This window comes from Grus americana, chromosome 3 (genome assembly GCF_028858705.1).
Source record: "Grus americana isolate bGruAme1 chromosome 3, bGruAme1.mat, whole genome shotgun sequence".
NCBI lineage: Eukaryota > Metazoa > Chordata > Aves > Gruiformes > Gruidae > Grus > Grus americana.
Window position 1 is genome coordinate 90,528,987 of NC_072854.1, and position 14,440 is coordinate 90,543,426.

At 34.8% G+C, this 14,440-nt stretch overlaps 1 protein-coding gene across 1 annotated transcript in view; it reads left to right on the top strand.

The window, feature by feature from the left end:
* The window catches only part of TTC27 (tetratricopeptide repeat domain 27), a 127,388-nt gene that overhangs the window by 17,670 nt on the left and 95,278 nt on the right, over positions 1 to 14,440 (top strand). Inside the window, exons 5-8 of the mRNA XM_054822388.1 lie at positions 1,922 to 2,024; positions 6,881 to 7,045; positions 10,631 to 10,767; positions 14,038 to 14,150. Coding sequence (XP_054678363.1) covers positions 1,922 to 2,024; positions 6,881 to 7,045; positions 10,631 to 10,767; positions 14,038 to 14,150 — 518 coding nt within the window. The remainder of the gene's footprint in view (positions 1 to 1,921; positions 2,025 to 6,880; positions 7,046 to 10,630; positions 10,768 to 14,037; positions 14,151 to 14,440) is intronic.

Sequence of the window (14,440 nt, forward strand, 5' to 3'; positions counted from 1 at the left end):
GAGGCAGAAAATGTACCTGGTATAGAGAATTCCCGTGCTGCCTCCCCTCAGACTGACATAATGGGGGTTGCCTTCTACCCAGTGGAGGTTCAATTACTTGTGGTTACATCAAGTTTGGATAGTAGTTCAAAGGCAACGACTAATAAAAACTACTTTCATCAACAAGTCAATGTAGCAATTAAAACTTGCCATTTTTTCTCATTTCAGCTCAATTCAAAGGCAGTCTCTTAATACTTTTGCTGCTTTAAGATTGGTGTAAATAAATTTAAAACAGGGTAAAGTGCTCTGAAATATATTATCTAAAGCATTAATAAAGTCCTGTTTTATTCCAAAATGCTATTGTACATGGAAGATTAAATGCTTAAAAATCATCCAAAAATTCTTAACTTGGCTCCCAATAAACTAACATTGCTGATAGAATATTGTGCAGAGCTCACCTGGCTTACCTGAAACTTTATAAACATGTTCTCTCTGATTCTGACATTTCTGAGTGGCAAGCATCAGGCCTCAGGAAATTGTATCGCAAGCTGGATACTCAGTTGTGTGGGAAAATGAATACTTCATTACATAAAGCTAAACTGAAGTAATTTGAAACATCTAAATTAAATTGCCTTTAGGTTTCTAAATAAGTGATGAAATGTTGGGATTTGACCTTTTTCACAAAGTCTGTTGTTTGTGTGCTTTTACTTTGTTCAGCTTTATATCAAAAGTCATCTTTCATTGCTTTTTGAAATAGATGCCATTATTCTTTTTGATGGTTCCTTTCTAGGGACATTACAGTCAACTATATGTGATTGGTTTAGATGTTTATGCTTGAATACTGTACAGCCCTTAGGTCAGTCTGATGTAAGCATACCTGTATAAAAAGTTCAGAAGATGGGTGCCTCTCAGAAGCAATCAAACATCTGTTTCTTAGAAAATGATTGGTGTGCTAACAGTAGCAGAATAACTAGTAATCATTAGAGTCTGTGTATGCCCTTCATTCAGAGACGATAAGTATAATTTTGAGAATAGAATATTATATTATCAGTTAGCTTTTCATGTGTTTCCGCTTGGTGCAGCTACTGAGGGATAAGATATACTGGGGAACTTATGTTTTGTGTACACAGCTCTCTAAAATCAGGTATTTCTTGAGCTGTGATTCAGCTCTGCTATAGAACGATTACCTAGTTCAGTAAGGTATTTGCCCTTCTGAAATTCCACATACAAACATTAATACTTTAAATTGTGATTGTAAGGTGTTCTCATCAGCAGTTCTGGTCCTCTTCCACCTCTCTCGGTCTCCTTTATACCCCCACCTGAAGAAATAAAAAAAGGTTAAACAGTACAGGAAAAAAATGCATAGGACAACACTGGTTGATCAAAAAAACTGAATGGCTTCCATACTAAAAAGTAACTAAATGGTCTAGGACTCCTCAGGCTGTAAAGATTACTGCGGAGTGAGATCATGGCTGTCTATTGCAATCATGAATATGACACAAAAAAGAAAGAGAAGTAGGAAACAGCTTTTTTCTTTTTTTTTGTCTTTTTCTGTTACAAGAGCTAGGAGGTATGAAATCCAAGTAGCAAATGGCTGCGCCAAAATAAGCACACACAGCCATTTCTTTTATCTTCTGTTCAGAGTTTCTTACCAGATTGTGATCCTAAAGATTTACAGGATTCAAAGTGCAGCTAGAGAAATTAACAGAGGGAAAGCCCATCAAATTCTTAGAGCACTGTAGAACTGCTTAAATATGTTTATCTTTGTGCTAGGTTAGTGCTCACTTTTAAAAGAAAACAGCTATTTTGGGTGGGTTTATATTTTTTTTAGAAATTAGAATTGAATAGATTACAAAATATATATTTCAAAGCCACTTATCCTTTTTCTTTTTTTAAAAAGGATCTGTACTTGTTAACTTGAAGTATCTGTATTTTCTTTCAGACATTATCTTGGTGGACTCTAAGATGTGTGAATATTCACCAGCAGTTGTTAGAGGAGAGATCACCTGAGCTATTTACTCTTGCCCAGACTTGTATAAAACAAGGTATGTTTCTAATTTCTCAGTTTATTGGCCTACAGCATCAGTTGTAAAATATTATGGGGAAGGGGAATTTGTAGGCCCAACTCTCACAACATGATGTTTATCAGACATGTAATTGCAGAGAGTAGGGAGGGAACAGAATTTGCTTAAAATGACATGGACTTGTATAGCACAGGCTATTTTCCAGCCTCTTAAGATGAAACTGGAAGTATACAGATGTAGACAAAGGGGTTTTTTTCCCCCATGGTTAGCACTGTTAACTTATCACGAGCTCACTTGAAGCCATTCTGTACCGTTTTCGTTCCTTATTTAACTGAGCTCATTTGGGTTTGAAAAGGGAATGTCCTTGTTCTTCTGTATCTTCATGGGGGAGATAAACTTCTTTTTTCCTTTTTTCTCTATCCCTGCCTAAGTTTTGAGATTTGTTACCTCTCTGCTTTATATAGAGAAAATAGACAACATTAAAACTAAATTATGTTACATATATTGACATTTACAAAGCTATAATGTAGAAAGTTAGTGTCAAATGTAATTATATCGCTTGGGTTTTTTTCGAAGAGGAATAAACTGTTATATAGACTGTTAATATTGTTTGCTACAGCAACTGATAAATCTGGGAAAAGGAGGCAGGCTTTTATATACATTTCCCCCTCAGCAGTTAGTTAGCTAAAGATTCTTCATTTAATTTCATAAACCTGAAATTTCCAACCAATTACACTGGTGAAATTTTCTATTGTGTTTAGACATGAGTTGTCATGTACGTCTTATTTTGACAAAGACGGCAATCTTAAATGCCAAAGTTTCAAGTCTCCCCTCTCCTAGCACACCTTAGTGGAGCCTTTTTTTTTTTTTTTTTTTGTTCTGAACTACAGGTAGGTTCAGGCCATGCAAATTATATGTACAGTTCAAAGTGGGTTTTGGTCCTTGAAGAACTTCCAAATAGGTAACAGAGATGTTAGTACAGTAATGAAATTGAGCAGAGGATTTTACTGGGTCCTCTGCAGTGAAGAAGCAACTGACTTAATGCTCTTACTGGATGCTGAAAGGACTGCAGTGGAAGGGTTTTGTTGCAAGTGATGTGAACTATGATTTTTTTATTTTTTTTTATACCTTATTAGAGAATTTTGAACTAACTTCTAGAGTTATCTTGCACAGGCATGGGAATCTTAAGATTAAATTCTACTTATTCTTTAGTCTGTAACTTTAAAAATTCTGGGTCTTGGAAAGTTGGAAGTGTTGCTGATTTGATGGATATATTAGAAAGTAATTGACAGGTGTAATTTAAGCTCATGATAAATTTGTGGGCATGTTAATTTATAGGCAAAGGACTGGGGATGGAGGGCTGGACTTTAACAGGTGTCAAGAATGAAATCTAAGTTGCATTTTTAATTTCTAAATTAAATTATAGCAAATTGAGTTTTACTTCAAAAAATAGGTGTTGTCAGTGTAGTGGGTTAGTCTTACAAGTTTAGCCTGTTTAAATGCTTGTATTGAAAATAAAAATTCCTTAAATGAGACTTCCAAGATATGTTGTAAAAGCTCATCTCACACCTACTTCTTATAGCCATTTTAAAACCAGTTGCATGGAAGTGGTTAACTGTTCTAGAGAGGGTTATTTTGTTTAGTTTAATGGTTAGGGGTAAGCTTTTTGAGACAAAATTGTTGCTTATTTTTAATGTAGTAAGGCTTGAATATTTCTGTTAGGTTATACAATACTGATAGAATGTATATTTTCTAAATATTTACCTCTAAAATACCTATACATTTTATGTTATGAAATAAGTGGTGCTGGTGTGCTTCATTCAAATAAAGAAGGTTAAGGAGATATGTTTGTACTCTTTTTTTTAAAAAAAGCTTAGAAACTGTAAATAGTCTTTTGCTCATTTGTAGGTAATTTTTTTTTTGTTCTGAGTATGTGTTCCACAGATGTCCAGCATCAAAGATATTTGGATGCCAGTGGTTTTGCAGTTCTGTTCGAGTACTGCAATTCTTGTTTGACAGAATAGTTTTACTATGTTACCTTTGGAGAATGCAGACCACATGAAAACACTTTTGGATTCTGTTAAGCAGATAAAATCTGTAATAGAGAAATTTGTAGCACAGTTATGTGACTGTTACTTTTTTCTTGGAAATACGTAAAAAACTTGGAACAAAACTGAAAGAGAAGTAATCACAAAATTAATTAAAATTCATTGACTAGATGATACTGCACAGAGATATAGTAGTTTATGCAGCCCTGATCTGCGTAGTGGATGCTGCTGCCTATGCACAGATACTAAATAAGTACTAAGATGTCTGTTTTCAGAGAAGATGATGTAAAGCACACTTGAATCTGTAGTGAGTTTTTCCAGGCAGTTTTTGCTGTGTCTAACAGTTTATTTACTTTCTAATTAAGGCCATCTGGTATTTCAAACAAGTACCTTCATATTTCATAAAATAAATACTTAATAAACCTTTTAAATAGTCTTTGATTAGGGCTTGAAAAACCCACTTGCTTTTTCTGTAACAACTCAACTAGAAAATTCTGTCCTAATTACTAGAAAAAAAGACCTTCAGATTCATGAGAAATTATCTTTTCTATTTAAAATACATTGCTCTCAAGTGTAAGGTCAACATCATCACCTGACTAGAAGACAGCTGCAGTGATTCCCTGCTGTTCTGAAGCAGCTGTTGTGCAAAACCAACCGTGCTCAGTGCAGTTTCCCGTCCATTTGGTCCTGTGCCAAATGTGGTATGGGATGCCGGAGGGATGTCTTAAGTCTGGGACATCAGTACTTCTGTGGAGCTACATCAATACTAGTAACGATGTGAAGCTTTCCACAAAGGTTCTTGGAGTCTCGGTTGCCTAAACTTACCAAGTTTTGGGATTAGCACTGTAAGTAAATGATATTTAGATAGGGAGTGATAAGACCACTTCTCAATGTATTGCCTTAGTTCATTGTAGCAATATATATGGTTTTAGCACAAGTAATGTTATATTCAGATCATTGAAACTTGTTAGCTATGGAAAATCAAAAAGTACTGTATGATTATAGACTATAACCTGTTTTTTTTCTCTGAAATTGAATCAAAATCATTCAATTGGACAGTTGTGGTTTTGTGCAGTTTCCACACGTGTACCTGCACATTCAGTACCTTGTAGGCTTTGTTGCACTGACAACAGCCCTTCAGGATTTAGTGGCTCAAACTATGCTAAAAAGTCAATGCAAATCTATGTTTACGTTTGTATAAAACCCTCTGTGCATTTTTGAGTGCTTTTAATAATACCTCATAGAAAACCCCATTTTATTTTTTCCTCGTATAAATAGGATTTTTTGTCCTTTGGGAAACCATCAGAGTGGCATTGTATACATAGAGAGTGTGAAAAGCAAGTAAAGATGGCAGATGTCCCAAATAATTTACTGAATTTTTTTTCACTCCTTTTAAAAAAATAAAGCTTTTCTTATAAAGGCAAATGTTTTATGGTTCTGTGGGCATTATTTTTTTTTTAAAAAAGACAATATGTTTAATGATAAACATGGACAACAACATTAAAAGCTCAGATTGTTTTTAATGAAGAGTATACATTACTTAAATGTGAGGTTAACCTCACATTTATCTTTCTCAGTTTTGAAGTAATGTGTTTGAAATAGACTTTGTGTTAAAAATGGGGATTAAATTGTACAGACTTTTGTTTTTAAATAGTTGTTTCTTGAGAGGGTTTTTTTTTAAGAATTAAGGTGTAACCTGCTGCATTCTCTATCTTCCTTTAGTCGAAAACATTGGAGTAATATTTTTAAATTACCAATTTGTTTTCATTAAACAAAATCTCTAAATTCAGACTTCGAAAAAAGTTAAGTTACTCGGCAGGATTTATCCATGCAAATTCTTATTTACTGAATTAAAAAAAACTGTGTAAACAATATGTTCAGACTTAGCAGCTTTCTATATTAATTGAAAGATTTGAAGTAGTAAGATTTTTTTACTAACCTTAATAAAGCATGTTTGAAAATTTAAGCATCCATTAAGTAACACAGCATCTATGTTAATCTTGGGTACCAGTCTTTTTAGGTACGGTGATGCTGTGAGCTTCTAAAGAATTCCATTATGTAAATATTTTCTGGCAAAATAAAGAAATAAAGCCCAAAGCAAAAAACCATTTCCATTTAAGAGTAATCCACGTGAATTGTTTTCAACTTAATGGTCTGTATTTTACAATGCAAGAATATTCTTTTGTCATTTACTGTATCTTGATAGATATAATTTAAATATGTAAGAAATACAAATGCTTCTATGCTGGATGAAAAAATATCAGGTCTTCTTTCCTAAAGATGTCAGATTTATTTATGAAGATATTTTCTCCTGTTCAGATGGAGAACATGATCTTTATCACTCAGCAAATCAGTAATTAAAAAAAATAAAACCTCCACACAAACAAAACCCCTAAAGATTCCTGAGTCCCCATTCAATGGTCAGTCTGCTGGTGAAACTTTCTCATTTGAAGCTTGCTACATAAGGGGAGGGTGTTACCTCAATATTCTGTATTCTGAGTTCCTATGTTCTTTAGCAGGTCAGACAATTAGAGTTGTTTATTTCCTGCCAAAGTAATAAATTGCAATTCAGCTTTACTGTAAAATATAAGCAAAGATTAAACTTATGTTTGTTCTAGTAGTAATCCTTAGATATAAAACTTGAAAAATGCTTTAAATAGCGCGTATCTCTTATACACTGACTGTGGATTTTTAAATGTGTGGAGATATAAAGAACAACAGATCTGCTTTAAGCATAACAGCCTTTCTCTCCTGGTATTTTAAATGTATTTTTAAAATACCATTCTCCTGGACTGCATCCTGATAGCTTTTCTTTTTCTTAATTTGCAGTGACAGAAGCAGAAACTTTGTTCACAGGTGGTGAAAGCTGGCACTTAGCAATTCAGTTCCATCTTGAGTGTGCCTATACATTTTTGTATTACTATGAATATAAAAGAGCTAAACAATGTTTCAGTACGGCTAAAGACATAACAAAACTGCAGATTAATCTTACAGGTAAGTTTTGCTTGTACAGTCTATGAGGATGGTTGGTTGGACCAAATTAACCTATGGCCTGTTGAGATTTTTTTACATATCCAAGTAGAAGAGAACTATATTTTGAAAAATCTTGACTATTAGCAGGTAGGACTTACTTGTCTTCTAAGAATTAGCATTGCTTGGAAATGGGAAGAGAAAAATGCTGTGTAGTTAAAATATCATCCCTAATATGGGTATCTGAGCAGCTGTGGTATTACAATCCTTCCTCCTCGTGTTTCATATCAAATTCTAGGTCTAGTTGTCTCTATTATGGAACTCCTGAAGCTAATTGGTATTATGATGAATAATTTCTGTTTATTTGGAGACACTTAGAAGTCTACATGATGATTTGATGCAATCTTTCACCTTTTATGCCACTAGCCTAGATCTAGTCTATGTAAAGAGCATTTAAAAGTCACTTTCAGGACTGTTGTTATCACAGGAAGTAAGTAGAAAAGTAAAATTTCCGATCAACAGAAATATCAAGGCTTCAATCACTATAGAGACTTTACGATTATCGTTTCAAAACCTATTCTTTGGAGTCAGGTAGATTGGATTGCTACACTTGCAACTTCATTCAAAATTACATGTATAGGTATGGGACTGTTTGGTCTAACTGGGCCAGCTAGGTAATCAAAATGACATAAAACGCACACCTTTTCTGTGTGAGAACTTTTCATTGCACCTGAGTAGAAATGCCAAAACCTTTATATAGTTTTTTTCCTATAGACTTATTAGTGGAAACCACTAAGGAACTGAAGCTTGCATCCACCTTACATGTTACACCACTGTATGTCATAAGGCTAGCTGTTCCTTTAGATTTAGATTGGAGCTGCAGCAACCCCTGCTTATATCCTGAGTCAGTTTAATATTTTAATTAAAAAACAAACAAACCCACAACGCCCCCACAAAACTAAACAACTTTTGTGGAACTCCGTGCTCGTTTCCTCAAATGTTTTAAAGGTTTACTTCAAAAAATCTGTATTGAAAATCTTGTGGCATAATCTTTTTGCGTTACTAGGAGTAGATTATATTCAGTGATGTCTATGTAAAACATAGGGCAGTCTGGATGCAGTGGAATTATTTGTATTTTTGATTACCAAGAGATTATGCTACTCCCAGAGAGAAATTGTGGTGATACAGTCTCTTGGAAAAATGTTAAACTCCTAAAAGTTCTGTGGTTTATTTCCATAAATCTATTAGAATAGTTATGAAGGATGTCTAACCTGAAGGCAGCTGAACATGTGGGAATTGCTGGCGTTCTAGACAAATTCATTTGACATGCATGTTTGGGCTAAATGGAAGGAATGTTACATCATCAAAAAAGACTTTGCTTTAATGTAAAAATTCAACCTCTAGCAAAGACATTTTTAAGGCTTTTGGAAGGAATTTCCTTTTTAGGAAGGGATTTTGGAGGTTTTTATTCTTTAATGGTTGTAATCCTTACTAGCTGAACGTTTTATTACAGCATGGAAATGTATGCTGTTCTTAAATAGAGAACTTAGAACCAGTGTTTTCCAAAGTTATTTTAGAAATGTGTGAATAAATCCATACTTGTTTTGGTTTATGTATGTTTTGAAGTCCCATTAATCCAGGTCTGTGCTATATTTCATCACTTATTGAAAAGCATCCTTATGGCCCTCACAATAACTCCACAAAACAATTTCCACTAAAAGAGAAGACTGTGGTCCTTCTTGCATTTAAATTTACTAAAATGAAGGGTGGTAATCCAAAATAAATTTAAGATCTACAGATCTGGAGGATTAATAATGCTGAACCTTGAGATCTGCATATTGTCTGCTTATTGTTTTCATGTCCAGTAACACATCCCTGGGAAGTTTTAATATGGAACAGAAAGTCAAGTTTCTGTGTAGATTCCCTCTCTTTTGTGAGGAGATGTGGTAGTATAAAGCAAGCAAATTTTTTCCCCCAGCATAAACATGTGATAGATATTTTCCAAATAAAAATGATTATGTTTTGTCCCTGTAATAGCAAGGAATTCTTTGCTTAAAAAATGGGAGAGGGGTGTGTGCATCTCAGAGCATAAACAAATCACAGTTTCTGGGTGGTAGCAAATACATTTATTGGCAACCAGTATAACTTTGCAAGTGCTGTAGTCAGCTGTTTAAGCAGTAAGACATAATAGGAAGTGAAGTACAGCATAATGATTTTCAAGCATTATTAAAATTGAGAATTGAGTGCTACTGTGTAAAATTAGTATGAAGCATTACCCAGTATTTCTCTCTGTATGTCTCTCTTCTCTGCAGTGTGCCTTGTGATTTTTTTTTTTTAAGGTGATATTTTTAGAACCTTTTTAATTTCTTCATAAACTCTTAACACAAGGCTTTTCCATTAAAAGGGATAATTGGCAGAAAAGGAGAAACCAGTTTAATTTCTGGCTTCCCTACTGTTCTCTTTCCACCTCCAGGAAGAAAAAGGGGTGACTGCTATTTCAGTGCCTGTGCCAGATGATTCTTACTGACAATGGCCTCATCCTCAGGTCTTTGTCATATGAGCAGGCAATCATCTCTACCTCAAAGATTTTATGTCCTGCAAAATTTTCAAAGTGATAATGAAATTCAGAACTTGAATCTTAATTGGTTCTGCAAAAGCAACAGTGCATCTGCATTCAGTCCTCCATTTCTGTTATTTGACTTTCACAGTTCACGTTACCTGAGCATTGTATCTTAGTAATAATAAGCAAGCGAACCTCCAAATTTTATAGACTGATTTTTAGCTCTGTTTTGGCTATGGTTAAGATTCTGTTATTTTAAGTTACTGTCCTGAAGTTGTTCTATGACTTCTCTGATTGCAGCTTGCAAATAGGTTGCTAACAGAGGAAGAACACGTGTTTTTTCTTTTCGATTTGGTATAATTGCAACCCTAAAAACTAGTAAAAATTGTCTGAGGCTCTAATAAGGAACTGAAGAAATAACTCTGAGAGGAATTTCACATTGTGCGTTCTGAATGTTGATAATTCAGTAGACGGCCATCATTGGTTTGTTGTTTCACTCTCTCCCATGTTACTTTTATAGTATCTTATATGCTGTATTATGGTAACATCGTGCCTGTGATCCTTCTTCATAGACCTAAGTCTTCACATGAAGACTTGAAATATTTAAAATGATGGCCTGTAAGATATTACAGGATTTTCGTTTGCCTAAACGTCTCCGTGTTGTCATCAACTTTTAGTGGGCAAATCAAACAATTGTTTGTGGTTTATTGCTAGGGAATAAGTAGGGAACTGATGAAACTTAATGACTTTCAGTTTTCAAGAGACAATATGGAAGGTTATAGGGAATTTACCTAAAAGTGGCTTTGCAAGACCTATCTAGCTGTGTTTGTATATTTGTAATATGTATTTCTTTGTATCTCATAGCTAGCAGTGAGAACACATACATTTCACTGCAAAGAGATCAAGCAGAGTTAAACCACTGCTAAATTTTATAGATGAATTCTCAATGTGTTTCTCTTTATTTTGCTTTTTTGTGAGCAACTTTCTAGTTTATGATGGGCTTACTAGTTTTTAGTGTTCACTAATATAAACATATTATTTTTCTGTAGGCGCTCTGGGGAAGCGAACACGATTTCAGGAAAAATATGTTGCACAGCTTATTTTGGATGTCCAAAGAGGGGATGAATTCCTTCTTCCTCACAGCGAGCTAAGTCCAGCTCCAACACCTCTAGAAAACTTAACAATGGTATGTATTTGAGAAGAATTGCTTTAATTTCTTAAAATGAAAATGTTCTGAAGCTTTTCTTGGGTACCTGCAAGGGAAAAATGTGTGGTGCCCAGGAGGAAACTACTTAATGATTTCTGAAAGCTTCTGGAAAAGATTTGGGGCAGTCATTTGCTAATATTAAACAACATGGGTTAAAACAACATGTGACTGTCTGCAGGACAGATGTGGCTACTCAATTAAAAACATATTTGCAAATATAATACTCTACAGTTTATGTATTAATTTCTATGGACTAAGAATGATGGAGTTACGAAAACAGGTGAGAGACAGATTTTCAAAATAGCCTGCAAGGCATCACAGAAATGCACAGATTCCTAAGGGCTGACAGATATGTTTAGTAACGGTGTGAAGATAGGAAATTGGTCTAGGTATTCCTGCTGGCATGAATTATTGGCCCTATTGATCTTAAGCGTGTGCATGATGACTTTAATTATAAATCACTCAACAGCCATTGAATTGTTTGGGGATGGCATTTTTCCTTCATGAGGAGAAGTTCTGGTTAGGATTTAAAGTTATGCGAATTTGCTAAAGAAGCCAGAGATAAATTGAGGCATTATGGTCCAAGTTTTATTCTTCAGGTTGGAAGGCCTTTATAAAAAAAGTTTATGGCTTGATAGACTTCCAGGTCAAGCAGGTATCTAAAGCAAAAAAAAAAAATGGCAATACTTCTCTGTTTCTAAATTGAATGCACAAATATCTTGGGAGACTATCCTAGCTTTTTGTGTGTGTCCATTAGTATGTCCTTAGTGTTGTGTTCGATTTGATGAAAAGAGATTGACTGCATATATGCCACAACTTGTGCTTATGATGGAACTATGTACAGCAACTCATTTAAGGATAGTGAGCGCTCAAGGGAGGCCAACTGGTGAGTGTCAGACTTAGTTATAGACTTCAAGTACAACTTACCTAGGACTGAATGACAGGATGCATTGTTCTCAGAGAGTCCCTAACTGGTATATTGTATGACTGGTTTTTTCCAGCTATTTGCAACTTTCTGAAGAATTTGCCTTTGTATTGTATATCTGATAAGGACTTTAGATTGGAATAAAAGCATGACATCATTTCAGTAAAAATGGCAACACTGTTTTAGGTTGTAGGTATAACCTGGAATGAAATATATTATCCTTGCTAATAAAATACTATATTCATATGTTCTTTTAGTGAACAAACTGAAAGCTGCTGACATAAGTTTAACAGAGAGTTTGAGAAAGAAAATTGGGGTATTTGGAAGGTTTAAAAATTAGTTGTTCTTAATGTTACCCACACTTTCCTACTAGAATTTTACTGAATGTATCTTGAAAATAATGCTAGAGAAAGTAAGTGTATCTACTCTTTCTGAAAAGGAAAAATGTGATGCTAGAAAGGACTTGAGAGGTTTTGGCTACAGGGAGAGAGTTGAATTTTGTGCAGATCAGAGCAGCTGTGTCATAATTGTGTCGTAAGTTACTTGGGCTGCCTGTTAAGGAAAGTTAGGCTTTCTGTTACCACCATCTACTACTGGGACACACCCCCCCCCAACTAAAAAACAAAAATTAGAACCTTTTATTTCTGTATTTTGTGTGTGTCAGAAATTCTAGAAAATAATACTAGTAGAACCATGTGCTCCTTTGAGGAAAACCTGAGGTATTTCAAGTTCAGACATTTTATTAACATCGTGTGTGAGTGTTCTGTCACAGGTATTAGACAAGGCTTGACTAAGTAGTCTCTCCAATTCATGTGTGCGTTGAATTACCAATTAAAGGTATTGGTTTTTTTCCCTTTTTTCTAGGATGTCTTTATTGATAATGTAGTATCAAAATACAGTGTATTCATGTAATTTGTCAGTGTTAACTTTAACAGTGAGTCCTAGTGTTTCTTTTGCCAAGTCTGGTCTCAAATTTGTCAGCTTGTGTATCTTGAAGTTCTTTTAGCCAAAATTAGAGTTAATGCTATTTTCCATCTGCCAAAAACTACCGACGACATCATTACATCTCTGTCTAAGTTTAGGACAGATGCTTGATGTATCTTTTATACGTTTAAAAGACTATTCATGGCAAATGCATAGAAGCTAAATCTTGAGAGGTCCTGAGAATCTCCACAGGATTAACTTATGCATGTGGAAAGCTAAAAGACCTGTGATCATGCTGCAAAATTATTATAGGAAAACTTACTTTCTTTCTCCAGTGTTCTTAATTTACATCTGCTGTTTGCAGATAAAGGAAAATACTCTGTTCTTTAAAGACAGGAATTGTCCTGAATGAGTGGAAAATTTCCTAAGAGAATTATAAACTCTGCCAATATAATAGAATCATAGAATGTTTTGGGTTGGCAGCGACCTTAAAGATCATCTGGTTCCAACGCCCCTGCCATGGGCAGGGACACCCTCCACTAGACCAGGTTGCCCAAAGCCCCATCTAGCCTGGCCTTAAACACTTCCAGGGAGGGAGCTTCTACAGCTTCACTGGGCAACCTGTTCTGGTGCCTCACCACCCTCACAGTAAAGAATTTCTTCCTAATAGCTCATCTAAATCTACCTTCCTTCAGCTTAAGGCCATTACTCCTCGTCCTAATGCTACATGCCCTTGTAAACAGTCCTTCTTGCCTTTACCAGGACAAAGTATCTGGAGGTGCTGGCTCAGTGGGGTTTTTTCAATCTGTTTCTTTAATTTGCAAAACTCCGTTGGAGGAAAAAAAAAAAAAAGAGGGGGGCCACTTCCCTGTGTAAGGAATTTCACTGTACTGGCAAAAGATGTGCTTTACTTAGTTGCACTTTCCTGATACTTAAAAAGAAATACATATATTCCTAGAGGTCAATGGTCACTAGCCTGAAAACCTACATGTTAGGAAAGCATTTAAGATTAATTTCTCTCAGCTTGTCTGTATGTATATATGTAATAGAGGAGAAAATTGTTGATAATACTGTGGGCAATAATTTGAAAAGGAAAATCCCTGTCAGCCCTTATTTAAGTAGAAAATCAATATTCAGGTAACCTTAAAGTTGCTCTGAATGCTGTTGCTCCTACATGACAACCAGTATACTTGTAGCAAAAGTGGTTTGGGTGATACTTCTTTCTACTGGCTTAGTTAGTTATTCTATTGTAATCATGGTAAATTACTTTCCATTGTGTCATTTTCTGATGTTTGTATTATCATTTTTCAAACAAGTCTACATTTTTCATATTTTGAAGGCATAAATTCCTCTGCAACTGTTTCTGTCTATTTTAAAAGATTTATTTTCTCCTCCAACAGAATTATGATTTAAATGATGATACAGTGCTTAATGAGATAAAATTAGCAGATGCTGATCAGTACCGTGTACCTGATTTGTGTGCAGAAGAGCTTGCTGTAATCCTTGGAATATGGTAAGTCAGTTCATAGTTACCTAAAAAAAATTACTGCATGAATCATTATGACAATGAAATAATGAAGTGGTGAGTTGATGGGACTTTTTTTCCTGCCTTATCATATAGTATGGTTAAAATGCTAAAAGATTTGCATTATATGTGGATAGCATTTTCAGTTATCTCAGAGTGAACATTAGTGTCCAGTTCAGAGTTTCAGCAATGTTTCATTAATTGCTATATTGTTCTTTTATCCTGGAAAATCTTTTTGTTCTTTGTGCCTCAGATTAATCATGTTTCAAATGTCAGGG